At 36.3% G+C, this 14211-nt stretch overlaps 1 protein-coding gene across 3 annotated transcripts in view; it reads left to right on the top strand.

The window, feature by feature from the left end:
• MAP4K3 (mitogen-activated protein kinase kinase kinase kinase 3) overlaps nt 1–14211 on the top strand; it is a 206053-nt gene that overhangs the window by 123024 nt on the left and 68818 nt on the right. For all 3 annotated transcript variants that reach the window (XR_006301061.1, XM_043604108.1, XM_043604109.1), the window contains exons 5-12: nt 1932–1987; nt 2591–2638; nt 6795–6837; nt 8559–8631; nt 11184–11315; nt 11525–11587; nt 11673–11754; nt 11849–11959. Coding sequence is in view for 2 of the 3 variants with exons in the window: in XM_043604108.1 (XP_043460043.1) it covers nt 1932–1987; nt 2591–2638; nt 6795–6837; nt 8559–8631; nt 11184–11315; nt 11525–11587; nt 11673–11754; nt 11849–11959 (608 nt within the window). In the remaining variant the exon portion in view is untranslated. The remainder of the gene's footprint in view (nt 1–1931; nt 1988–2590; nt 2639–6794; nt 6838–8558; nt 8632–11183; nt 11316–11524; nt 11588–11672; nt 11755–11848; nt 11960–14211) is intronic.

The raw sequence follows: 14211 nt of genomic DNA on the forward strand, positions 1-14211 counted from the left end.
CATCGTCAGTGGGAATTATACGTGGCTTTTGAGAGTGTATCCTTCCACAGTGGGTTTTTTCCTGTGACCCCAAGACGTCAGTGTATCCAGTGTATCTGAACCCTGAACGTGAATGACCAAGAAGCCTGTGGTGACAGCATCAGGAGAAGATATTTTCCCCTATCCAGATCCCAGGCCATGGCACAAAATCCTGAGTCTTCTCCTTGTGCTTGGCTACCCTTTTAAAATGAGGATGTAGTCCTTCGAGGGTTCTGGTTATGTGGGGATACTTGTTTTAACTCTGCCTCTACAGACCTATGGCCTTTTCTTCTGTGTTCCTGTAGGGGATAAAATCAACACCCCAGCTTACCAAGATTGGCCTTTCCCTTAGAGACGGCTAGAATATTTCACATTTTTACCATTCTGATTTTCATTTCCTCTTTGTTTTTGGTTCCTGGGAAAGTCTCTTACTGTTAACAAACTTAGCTAGGCATTTAAAAGATTATTTAAAATACTCTTTTCTGTCATTTGTAGGTGTTATTTTCAGGGTATTCAGATTGTTTGCCATACTGTGGAAACAGAAATCTAAAGGATGCCCATCTTACTGAATGAGAGTGGGCTTACAAACCATAAGAATTAGTTATATGGCTTGTCTTCAGACACTCAGACCCAGACTTGTCCTCAATGGAAACTTTGTGTGTGTGTGTGTTTATCCATTCATTTTGAGAGAGAGAGAGAGAGCACAAGAGGGAGAAGGGCAGTAAGGGAGAGAGAGAAAAGGAGAGAGAGAATCCCAAGCAGGCTTTGCACTATCAGCACAGAGCCCAACACAGGGGCTTGACCTTACAAACCGTGAGATCATGACCTGAGCCGAATCAAGAGTCATATGCTTAACCCAGGCGCTCCAGTAGAATCTAAGTGAAATACATTTCTCTCTTCCACAATTGTGAAATACCACAAGTACTCCAAAGTAAACATTTTTACAAAGTTGTTAAGTTTGGGTAAATATGGGATTATTATCTAGCAAAAGATTCCACCACTGGAATTTAGTTCCATTCTTAGAATAGTCTCTCCCATCTAATGTATTTCTTTATTCTAAAGTGATTTAGTAGTGAAAAAGAGAAAACTACTTAAATGTCTTCAGTAGTGGATAGATGCACACAGAGAAATATTATTTAAATTATATGATTTAAGTTACATGTATTGATATGGAAAGGTGTCTGTGGTAAGTGAAAAGGGCAGGTTTCAGAATTGTATATGTAACATGATTCCATTCATAATCTTGTGTGAGATGCATAACATACATTATTTAAAATGTCTCTTTATAAGATTGTCTGGTAGACCTTAGGCCAAACTATTGATATTGAGTAATTACTGAGTATTATTGAGTAATAGTTTGGGTAAGGAAGAGACCTTTACTTTCCAAACTTGTCTATTGATTGCATCTTTATGAACATATATTATGTTTATATATATGTTTATGATCATATATTAATGTGCTGTCAGCATAGATAGGGACTCTCTGTCTTCCTCACGCTCCGCTTCTTCCCAGCTTATGTGTGCACACTCTCCTCTCTCAAGATAAATAAACATTAAAAAAGAAACTAGCTAAACCTCTAGGCCATGATTTATTTCTTTTAACATTTAAGAGGTAATATTGATCAGCAAGGTACAAAAATGAAAATATAATTAATTTCAGAGAGTATTTCAGTCTTTTATTCATTCCACAACATTTGTTTGCAGCTTTCCCCTGCCAGGCACCGTTCTGAACACTTGAGATACAACACTGAAAAAACCAGGTTTAAAAAATGTTGCCCTCATGAAGCTTATGTTTTAGTACAGTTTTTTAGGTGTATTAAGGCTACTGCTTAGTGGAACTTGTAAAAACTTTGCCATTTACTGAAAAACATGCTTTGACTAATTTCATTAATATAAATTTTCTTCTCTTACAGTAACGGGACCTCTGTCAGAACTGCAAATTGCATATGTTAGCAGAGAAACACTACAGGTAAATCCAGTGCTGATTTAACATTTTTTATTAGACTGTTTAATTATTGTGCATTGTCTGTTAAGTAAAGTAAGGATTGAACATCTAATTTGGTAAATTCTTGTATATTAACACATTTTTAATTGTCTAGTAGACTCAAATTTTATTTGCAGATAAGCACTATAAAGCCTCAGTGTGACAATATGACCTCCTCAAATTTAAGTGCTGTGAATTTGTTGTTTCGTATTTTTATACTTCTCTGAATACCAAAGAAAGGCTTAAAAATTAAGCACTCTTATGGGAATTGAAGCTCATTTTAATACTAATTGCATTTATGCTTTTTAAAAGTTATTTCAAACTATTTGCACAGTTTAGTGGAAAGTATTGTCTTAAGAAAATTAGTGGTTCCAACAGAACTTTGCCTTTTTCATTTTCTTGATTCTTCTTTTAGGCTATTTCAGTAAAATAAATTAATGATTACTGCTAGATTATCTGTGATGAGTAAATAAAAAACAGAAACTGCTACTCAGTTGATCACTTTAAATCCCAAAGTATTCTCTGTAATAAAAAAAGTCTTGTTAATTTTTCTGGTTTTTTTTTTCTTTTTCTTTCTTGAAACTCCAGGGATTATACTATCTTCACAGTAAAGGAAAAATGCACAGAGATATAAAGGTATACATCATAAGTTTAACCTAATGGCCCTCTCTTCATTTTTAAATACTCGGACCAAACTGTTGAGCAAAATTGTCTTAGTCTATCTGATGAATTTCTTACCTGAAATAGGTTACTGTAATAAAATTAAGTGATACTTTTAAGAATTTTATTACTTTTTTAAAGTAGCTTTATTGAGATACGATTCACTTTGTTGAGATGTGATTCACTTGCCACAAAATTCACTTGTTTAAAGCATACATTTATGGATTAGTGTTATAATAACCCGTATTAGTTTATCTCTAGTTATTTATTTGTAAATTGCAAATTAAGTTCTTAGCTTCCATCAAGTTAGGGTTTTTACAACATTTCATACTTTGAATATTTTAGAAAACTTTGGTAGTCTTAAGGAACTATCATTAATAATGTTTCAAAATGGGGGCGCCTGAGTGGCTCAGTCGGTTAAGCGTCCAACTTCAGCTCAGGTCACGATCTCGCGGTCCGTGAGTTCGAGCCCCGCGTCGGGCTCTGGGCTGATGGCTCAGAGCCTGGAGCCTGCTTCCGATTCTATGTCTCCCTCTCTCTCTGCCCCTCCCCCATTCATGCTCTGTCTCTCTGTGTCTCAAAAATAAACGTTAAAAAAAATATTTAAAAAAAATGTTTCAAAATGGATAAATTCAATTGTAACATCTTCTGATGATCTGATTTAACTGGCAGAGTAGAGCAGGTGCACTAGGTGTGCTGGGGTCAGCTCCGCGGTAAACCAGGGTGCTTGGGCAGGGCTTCCTGAGGTTCTTTCTAAAGATACTGCCATCTCCCCAACTTAGTTCTTTTCTTTCATTTATTTTTCTTTTACCTTCTTCCTCATTCATCTTTTCTCCTATTTCTCTCCCCCTTTTATTTTCTGAGGTTTTCTCTGGCATAAAGGTTCTTAATATTTTTTTTCTTAATCATGTTGTTCTTTGAGTCTCTAATGAAAGCCATGGACTCTCTTTTCAGAAAATGTCCTCATGCATATGCCTTCATATTTTGCATGAAATTTCAGTGAACTCTCAGATCATCTGCTGAGATCCTTTACTTTAAGTGTTTTTCATAAGCCATTTAAGACCTAAGCAAAGAGCTTTGGAGTTCATAGGGAGAAGTATAACATGAGTGCATTAAAAGCACTGTGTCATCAGCACATAGATGATCTGGAAAGACTGATAAATTTGTGTCAGAAATGGAGGTTGGAGTGCCTTCCAAGCAGAGGGAACAATGTAAGCAAAAATGAAGACGTCAGAAAGTGTGGGGTCATTTTAGGGAATATAAAAACTGTGCCATATTATCAAAGAGAAGAGAACATATGATGGGGATAGCCGGATGGTTTTGTGCTCGATTCCAGGAGGAATTGTGTGATGAACTTCAGAGTTTGAGCCCACCTGGGGAGAGTGTGACCATCACCACTATTTCTACCCTGGTCTAAGCCATTGGTCTGTTAATACCTGCACTTCTGCAGCAGCCTTCTAACCAGTCTCCCTGTTCCTGTTCTTGTGTGTTTCTGCAGTCCTTCTCCACCTTGCAACCAGAGTGATCTTTTTAAATCAGAGCTTGTCACTCTTCTGCTTATAAACCACCATCCCGTTACTCACTATAACATCCAGATGTTTGTTTTTGGGGTTTTTGTTTTTGTTTTTGTTTTTTTTTACCATTGCCTGTAAGGTGTTACATGATCTGGCCCCAGCTTTTCTCTCTGACTTCATCTCATACTCCTCTCCATTTTACTCATTTTGTTCCAGCCACACTAAGCTTGCTGGTTTTGGAGTATGTTGACTCATTCTGGCACCAAGACTTTGTATTTGCTGTGCCCTCTTCCTGGAATGTTTTTCTCCCAGATTTTGGCATGCCTCTGCACCCTCACTTCATCTAGATCTCTGCTCAGACATCACTGCCTTAGAAAGGCCTTCTCTTCCTGCTTTACTTGGCTTTAGAGTACTTCCCTCTTCCTGGCTTTGAATCATTTGTTGGTTCATTCATTCATTCATTCATGTGTGCATGTATTTTTAGATTTTCGTTCTCTCCTATTCACTGTAAACTTCATGAGAGATGGAGCTTATTCTCATTTATTACTATAACCCTAGAACATAAAATAGTACCTGATTGCTCAAGGAGAGAGAGATGGAAGGATGGAAGGAAGAGGGGAGCATCAGAGGCCATAGATGCACGTTATATGATATAAACTGTAATTTAGGAAAATTAGTCTGGAGCTGGGCAAAGACCAAACTGAGGACCGTGGCAGACATCTAGATCGCTGGGGCTTAGATCAAATTAAAATCCCTGCTGTAGTCCCTTCTCCTTTTTTTCTTGTTTCTCCCATTATTCCCAGTAATATCAGGGGGTACAGTCTTCTTTATGGCTTCCTCTTTTTTGGGTGGGGCCGGTTTCCTAGTGCTTTTCCTGTTAGCCTATAATTACATGATTGTTGGCACCTTGGACTAAAGATTTAGCCTGCTTACTTTTGCTTGCTCATTTAAAAGTTACAGAAAAGGCAAAAAATAAAATTTAGAAAGTCTCTATACCTTTGGGCTTATTGAAGATGTAGTGGTTTTATCGTCTTTTTTGGAGCTCAGATCAGAAAGTAGAGGTGGCCAAAATGCTACTAACATTGAAATGGGAAAAACTGAGTTTTTTTTCCCTTTCTGTGTGGGGGAAAAACCCAGTTCTTTCCGACTATATGCTTCTTTCCTGAGGCTTCTTTACTACTCACACAGAACACTTCATTCTGACCCTGGTGGTTACCAAATGTCTGCAGGTTTTTCCCCAGTGTGATACCAGCTGGGTGTCCTACAATTTAACTCAATTCTGACACTGTCTACTTGGAGAGAGCATCAGATCCCACAGATAAGGGCTCAGCCCCATGAGACTGTCCCTTCCCCCAAAACACACACACATCAGATACCAGTTCAAGCCCAGTTTATCAGCTGTGCTTCTGAGCAACTGACTGTATAGATTGGAGGTTCCAAAGACCCCCTCCTTGAGTTCAGTTAATTTGTTAGTGTGGCTCTCAGAACTCGGGGAATTATTTATGTTTACCAGCTCATTAAAGGATATGATAAAGGATACAGATGAACATCCAGATGGGAGAGGTGTGTAGGGCCAGGTGTGTGGGAAGGGGCATGGAGCTTCCGTGCATTCTCCAGACACACCCCTCTCCCAGTGCCTCTGTGTGTAATTCAACCCGAAAACTCTCCAAACCCCATACCATTGAGATTTTATGGAGGCTTCCTCATGTAGGCATGATCAGTCATTAACTCCATTTTTGGCTCTTCTCCCTTCTCAAGAGAATGGGGGGCAGGGCTGAAAATTCTGAAGTTCTAGTCATGGCTTGGTCTTTCCAGTGATCAGCCCTCATCCAGGAGCCATCCAGGAGCCTACCCAGAGTTGCTTCATTAGAACTGAAGATACTACTCTGTGACCCCTGAAATTACAAAGGTTTCAGGAGCACTGCATCAAGAACCAGGGTCTGCAAGCATATACTAGTACAAAAGATGCTCCTAGGGCTCTTGTCACTTAGGAAATTACAGGGCTTTCAGGAGAACTGGGCTAGGAACCGGGGGTAGAAACCAGTGTATATTTTGTTAACTCACAGTCATGCAGCCAGGTGACATTTTAATCTGGTGGGCCTGTGGCTAGTTGTTTATATTCTGGGTGGTCCTCAACTGTGGGCAAACACATTAAGATAGACAGCCTCATGAGTAAGCAGCAAGGTTCAGTCTTATGCACCAGCAGTGGTTCAACTGATGATGAACTCCTAGAACAGGAAGTAACACGTTTAAGATGTAATACAGGAATTGAAAATGCCAGTATTAGGTCACGTTTTAGGGCAGTCACAATGTTTGATCAGTAAGAATATAACAGATGAAAACTAATACATCATTTTCATAATAACATTCATATTGTGTTAATAGCAGCGTTTTGCAAGGTAGAACATTTTATAAGAATAGTCAAATTGTCTTAAAAGACCCTAAGTTTTCCTGCAAATATAATAATTTAACACTTTAATTGGGCATACTTTAAATTTTAAGTATTTCTGGGTCTAAGGCTGCCACTTGTGATCATTTTATATACGTATATTTGATCAATTATATGTGCTGTCTGATAAAAAGTTTCTTACTTTAACTAAAATGTTCTCGCTTTGAAGGGAGCTAACATTCTGTTAACGGATAATGGTCATGTAAAATTGGGTAAGTAAATTAAAATTTTGTCATTTGAGCAAATTTATTCCAGAACATAGTAAGTTTTATTTGCCTCTGTAAGATTAGTTTTTCCCTCAGCATCTGTGTATTTTTAGGTGGAAATCTCTTTGTGGGGCATATGTAACCTGTTTCTGTTCCCTTTTCTCCTACATGGGGATAGAGTCCGCCCTTCACATATGACAGATTTGTTGTAAAGATATGGCAAAATAGTAATTCTTCAGGAATTCTTTCACCTGTAACCTGAGGAATGTGACTTTTAGTAAGAAATTTGTACAAAATTGCCTTGTAACCAAAAAACAGGGTAAACAAACAAAAGCCAAAAAATCAATAACACCAAAAATCCTACATCCTTTACGTTAGCATTTAAAACTAAATATAGTCGGGGTGCCTAGATGGCTCAGTTGGTTAAGAGTCAGACTCTTGATTCAGCTCGGGTCATGATCCCAACAGTCGTGGGACCCAGCCCCACATCGAGCTGTGTACTGACAGCACGGAGCCTGCTTGGGATTCTCTGTCTCCCTCTCCCTCTGCCCCTTCCCCACTTGTTCTCTCTTCCAAAAACAAAAACAAAAACAATATTACTAATATAAGGATGTAATTTAGATGCTGGATGTTGCTTTATTTCAAACTGTACCTTTTATAACTTTTGGTTATGACTAAAATAGAGTTCCAAACCTAAATAATAACTTAATTTGAAGGTTTGAGACTGGGAACATGTATAGTATAGTAGTTTTTATAAACAGAATCATGGACGTTAGGTATTAAATGAAGAGTTTAATAAATAGGAAAGTTATTTTGGATTATATATTACTATAAGACAAATCAGAATTCAAAAAACATTTATTTTATAAAAGCATGAATAAAACTATTTTGAATTATAGCCTACAGTAGGACTGATCAGATATAAAAGTATCTATCTGATAATTAACTTACATAATAAAATTTTGCTGAGGTACCTCTAAAGATGAAAAAAGCATTTATCTAACTATTGATGTCTTAGTGAACAGTTTCTATCAGCAGTTTAATATTTTGTGTTAATATTATGTGCCTTACTGACAGAAATCCTATATATAAAACGTTGGTTGATAAGGATTTAGAAATGACTGTTAAAAAACTAGAAAATATTTAGACCTCAACATACTTAAAGAATAGCAACAAGTCCTGCATAAAAACAAATTTCCTAGTGATTGGTGTTGGGATTAGAAGGTATTGCTAAGGTAAGATTTTGGGGAACATTCTGTTTGGGTGTCTTTTCAGGCTAGGCAGATTTGCCGGTAGATTCTTGGTTTGTTTGATGTCAGTCATCATGAGTATGGCAGGAAGTGAATGGAATATATGACTATGTAAGGTCCCTTCCAGTGATATTCCTTGAATTTCAGGTCCTGAGAATTTGAAATTATAATATTATTAAGTCTGGCGGGTTAAATTTTCTCAGCTCTCTCTTTCTCATCAAAATCATTGACTTTTGTTTTCATCGGATTCATGCAGGGATATATGAGAATCTATTTGGCTGTAATACACCCTGACTACTTAGTGATATTTTAGTGCTAACCCACAAAAGTTAAAAAAGTTTAATGTGATGTTTAAGAATATCTCGTTTCTGTGAAATTAGTTTAATGAAAATTGTTAAATGTTTCTTCTCATGTTACTGTAAATCATTTTACCTTCCCTCAGTTTTCTTCCCTAAATGTTTCTTCTTTTTTTAATAGCTGATTTTGGAGTATCTGCACAGATTACAGCTACAATTGCCAAACGGAAATCTTTCATTGGTACACCATATTGGTAATTGTATTTTAATCGATAATTTAACATTTTGTTTTTCTGTCATTATTGAATACAGCGTTTATTGAAAACATACACTGGTCAAAAATTTTAAGACTAAAACAGATTAAGAAGATCATCAAGAGCTTATGCAGTGTAGGCAGGTACACTTGTGGATACACAGCCAAAGAATATTTTACCATGTTCATTAAGTGGAAGAAGCTCTAAAAAGATTGATAATGGTTTTTGGGAACCTTGCTATAAAGGAACTCTCGCTTGCTCTGTAGGGTCCAACATGATTTTTATAAATATTTAGTAAATGTTTGTTGATGATTACTGATCTCCAGTTGCAGCTTCAGAGATTAAAAACTCTAATGTTATTACCCACAAGAGAGTGAAACTGTCTTCAGAACATGGGAAATTGTGAATTAGGCAAAGTAAATTTTTGGAACACACTCTGTCTTCATCTCTCTCTCTATATATATATATATCATGTCTTTCCCACATGAACTCTAGGGATGTAGAACAGAATGGAATGTCTTGTCCAGAGTGACTAAGGTTGGCAGTTCCTCAGTTAATCAGAAACATCTGTTGAATGGCAAATCTCAAAATTAACACAGATGTACGTTAAACCTTTTAATTTCAGGCTTATGAGTGTCTTTTTCTTTTTTACTTTCTTTTCTTTCTCTTTGTTTCTTTTCTTTTTCTTCCTTCTTTCCTTTTTCCTTTTTCCTTTTTCCTTTCCTGCCATAAGACCAAGGCCTTTTCTTTGAGTGGCTCTCTAATTAGAGTTATATCTTAATAATGTAAACTATACCCATAATGCATCAACTACATTTTCCAGGTTGTGTTTCCCTAAAGCGCAATCTTTAGTTCTAAAGAACTCGGACATACAAAGCATGTGCCTTTTTTTTTTTTTAAGTCAGGTCTAGGAGATATAGATTTAGCCTTACTAGGTGTGCAAGTCTCCCAGTGTTGAGAGACTTGTATGCTTTGGTGGTGAGAAATAGCACTATACTCAATATAAAAGATAGGTTTCCAACACCCAAGGAAGTGTTCTTTTGCCCCCTTTAGTAAATTCTGTCCCTTCATCCCTAGCCTCTAGCAGCACTCAATCTGATTTCTGCCTTTTCCCTGAATGTCCTACAAATGGAATTATGCATTCTGTAGCCTTCGTAGTCTTTTAGAGTTGTCATATTCTCAACATAATTTTCTAGGTTTTTTGGTTTTGTCTTTAGAAACTTGTCTTTAACAAGCTTTTTTGTAAGCATTCACTTTAATTTTCATAACTTACCTTTTTAACCTGCTAACAAATCAGTTTTTTATAACATTTAATTAAATTGCATATTTATAATATTATATAATAATGTATATAATATAATGAATAAAGAGGTTCAAAGATGAACTCAGTTGACTGTATAAGCATACAGCCTAGCTGGCAGGAGTAGAAGCACTAGCTGGGGTCTTTCACTTGTGTATTTATAGAGGAGTGGAGAACGTCTCCTTGCACGGCAAGTGGGGCATATCAGCTTTATGCATTTTCCTTCTCTGCTAGTGTACTTGTACCAGTAAACTGGAACATTCCAACCATCAGTAAAGTAATAACTGACATACTTTAAAATTCACTTTTCTTATGACAGTTCGAATATTTTTAAGAAGTACTTTAAGATTAGAAGGATTTAAGAGGAAGCATTTTGAAAGTCAGAAGGTGTGTGTGTGTGTGTGTGTGTGTGTGTGTGTGTATGTACGTATTTTTAACTTCACCAATTTACTTGACTTCCCTAAAATCATAATAGGAGGACAAGTGGGTATTTGTAAAGTTACTTATTAAAATCATTCTTTTGATATGTGAGAGTTGGTTATTTTCAAAACCGTTGTTTAGAATTTAAAAACTTTTATATTTGAAAATATAATTTAAATAAGTCAAATAAAAATTTATAGAGCTACAATTGGAACAAGACTATATAGGAAAGTTAAAACTAAATTTGGGTAATTTTCCTCTAAATTAATACAGTTTTAAAAAGCAGACACTCATTTTTATAACTTTCACCTTTAAAATAAAGCTGAAAAACTGCCAGTTAAATTTATAGTGAGTATGAGCTAAATACTAAATGAAGATTATTGATGCCCCAGTAAGTAGTTTTGGTCATATGAAAACAGAGGCCAGATTGCAGTTCACTGGTACAAATAGGTAAGAGCTAAAAATTATAGATCATTTATTGCAAGATGTTATTTCTCTGTAAAATTCTACATTGTACAGAGAAAAGAGATTAAGGTGTGGACAAATTTGGGTTATGTTGCTGTACTATAAATGTCAAGTTTTATAAACCTTTATAAGTCTAGCAAAGTAACCAAGGAATCACCAGTAGGGTCTTGGGATGGAGGGTCTTTTAAGGGATCAAGATCTCAACAGAGATCTTTAAAATACTACATACTTATTTTTCAGATATCAAGGCCTAAGTAGGCCTCAGCTTAGAAAGGGATAGTTCCAAGTGCCTCTGGTGGGAATATGGAAGAAAATACAGTAAACACAAGTTTTGCAGGTTTTTTTTTCCCTGCAATATTTCCTTCAGGATGGCTCCAGAAGTCGCAGCTGTTGAGAGGAAAGGGGGTTACAACCAGCTCTGTGACCTCTGGGCTGTGGGAATCACTGCCATAGAACTTGCGGAGCTTCAGCCGCCTATGTTCGACTTGCACCCAATGAGGTCAGTGTATCATAATTGAAGAGTTCTGTGCTTAAATTAAGGGTGATCCTCTCACCCCCAGTACTTATTACATCATAAATACTAGTCTGAGTCTTGCTCTATTTTAATAATTGTAATAGAATTATTTAATAGTAATAGAATTATTTATATTATATATTAAAATATAAAAGCTTAAAATGCTGTGTAACAATTTGTTGTTGATTTTTCAGAGCGTTATTTCTAATGACAAAAAGTAATTTTCAGCCTCCTAAACTAAAAGATAAAATGAAATGGTAAGTATTTTTGTGTTATTTACTTCATAATCATGACTAAAAAAAGAATTAAAATTTAAAAGTCTTAATTTTCAAAATTTCTTAGGTCAAATAGTTTTCATCATTTCGTAAAAATGGCACTCACCAAAAATCCAAAGAAAAGACCTACTGCTGAGAAGTTACTACAGGTATTATTGTTCCCTGAAATATCTTTTTTTCAAAAGGTAAAATGTCATCCAATCATATTTCTAATGAGTGTTCTGTTCTATATTATTTTTATAGCATCCTTTTGTCACACAACCTTTGACACGGTCTTTGGCAATCGAACTGTTAGATAAAGTGAATAATCCAGATCATTCCACCTACCATGATTTTGATGATGATGATCCTGAGGTAGGAACTGTTTTTACCAAGTATACATATAACATATATGTACGTATGTGTGTGCATCTCAGAAGCAATATTTTAAAGTTCTGGGTCTGGTTTAAATAATAAACTCGTGAGGGAATAATGAACTCTTTGAATTGGTCTCTCCTAGGGAAGTCATGTGTTGGATTTTTCTTACTGTCTTCGTGTGTGTGACTGTTTTCTGAAAATGGCAAAGGCACAATCATCTAATCCACTTGGTGAAATTACTGTAGTTATTTCAAAGTAGTCATTTTGGATGAAGTTGCCAAATAAATCGTCCACTTTAAAAGAGAGAGTGCAGACAGGAAGTACCTAAGTCAGATGTTAGAATACATTCAAAATTTCTGTTCAGTTTTCCTTTTAAAAACAATCCTGCTACAGTACCTCATGAATTATTAGTGGTTAGTAGAAAGTATAGGATTGATTTTATTGGTGACTAAAACCTTAATTATCCACTATGGGAATGTTTTAAAATGAGCCAGTGTTGGGGTGCCTGGGTGGCTCAGTCAGTTAAGCATCCGACTTCAGCTCCGGTCATGATCTCGTGATCTGTGAGTTCGAGCCCCACGTCAGGCTCTGTGCTGACAGCTCAGAGCCTGGATCCTGTTTCAGATTCTGTGTCTCCCTCTCTCTGATCCTCCCCCGTTCATGCTGTGTCTTTCTCTGTCTCAAAAATAAAATAAACGTTAAAAAAAAAATGTTTTTAAATGAGCCAGTGTAGTTGTTAGAGAATAAAATAACTAATATGATAGAAGGATTGATATCAAAGGAAGCTTCTTTTCTGTTGGCATACTTAACATTCCTAGCCCAGCTAATAATTGTGACACCTAAGAGAAACTTGGTAAATGTGACATGGCCGAATTTTGTTATTGGATATATAACTTGAGATGGATACCCTTGACCCTGATGACTGGCTTTATGGAAGATACTTAAAATGGTGTAAATTTCTTGATACTGAGGGAACGATAACTCTCAGTGGTTGGAAAGATGGTTGTGTATTGTGTTAAGTCAGAACCTTTCTGTCAATTCACCATTGTTCTAGCTTGCCATCATTATACAGCTGTAATTAAAAAAGCTATCTGTCCTTTTGTTCAAAGTCTGGAAAGGAGTTTGGAAACATAAAACTTAAGGAACGTAAAGTGTTACTGTTGATCTTATAATTATAGTAGGGAAAACTTGTTTTATTGTTATGCTTAAGTCTTCAATTTGCAAGGTAATGTGGGACTATAAAAATGACCCTGGTAGCCAAGACACCCTGCAAAGTGATCTTAATAATCAGTGGGAAAGTGACAGTTGTTCTGTGACTTTGAAAATTTTTTGTAAGAACATTAAAAATTCTCTTACTGTCAGTTTTAAATGTATAAGGAAGTGAAAAAGTAATTAAGACTAATATTTACTTACTGCACTGTTATTTAAAATATTAGAACCAGTGAGAATTAACGTGTTTTGTTTTTTTACAAAAAAACTTGCATAGATTGATTCTCAAGTAGTCTACTTACTAAGTAGATTGCACAGTGCTTGCCTTCTTGTCATAACTCTGTGACACGGAGCAAGTATCTTTTTTGTGCCTTGGTGAACTGTCCTACTCCCTTTCTAAGTTCGGGTCAGTTTCCAACATTCTTTTCCTTTGTACTTCCAATGCATGAAATATCTCCATATTCGTATTCCCGTGATGTGAAATTTTTTGTGGATGCCACTTCTTTGGGAGCATCTTCCTCTTTTTTATCAGAACCGCTTTCTTCCTTTATACCAGTAAGTTCACCTTCACCGAGTTCTCTGGCTGTACGTGTATAGGCTCGTGAGCAGGAGCCGGGTCCACGCTCTTACCGTCATCTGTTTCTTCCTAGAACTCCACTTACATGTTACGTTCAGATTTATTTCCAGCATGATCCAGACTTCACACTTTTTATTTCTTTACAGCACTTCCATCTTTGTTGGCTAATTCCCTCTTTCAGCTACCAGTTTTTGTTAAAATGTCACATGAGTGTATCCTCACTGGGAGACCAGAGGGAACACAACTACCCACTCTGCCGTCTGTGCATGAGCTGACAGGTGCTCAGTGAGCAGTCACAGACATGGGAAAAAGCGATGTGATTTGTCACTGAATGTGACGTGCGTCTGTTTGTCACGTCGTGATTTGTGGCCTGAATAGAGAGCTTGCAGTGAAGTTTGTACATTATACAGTTACAATTCATGTACTGAATGTTAATAAGATATTAATATACCAAATATTATAC

The sequence above is a fragment of the Prionailurus bengalensis genome, chromosome A3 (genome assembly GCF_016509475.1).
Source record: "Prionailurus bengalensis isolate Pbe53 chromosome A3, Fcat_Pben_1.1_paternal_pri, whole genome shotgun sequence".
Classification (NCBI taxonomy): domain Eukaryota; kingdom Metazoa; phylum Chordata; class Mammalia; order Carnivora; family Felidae; genus Prionailurus; species Prionailurus bengalensis.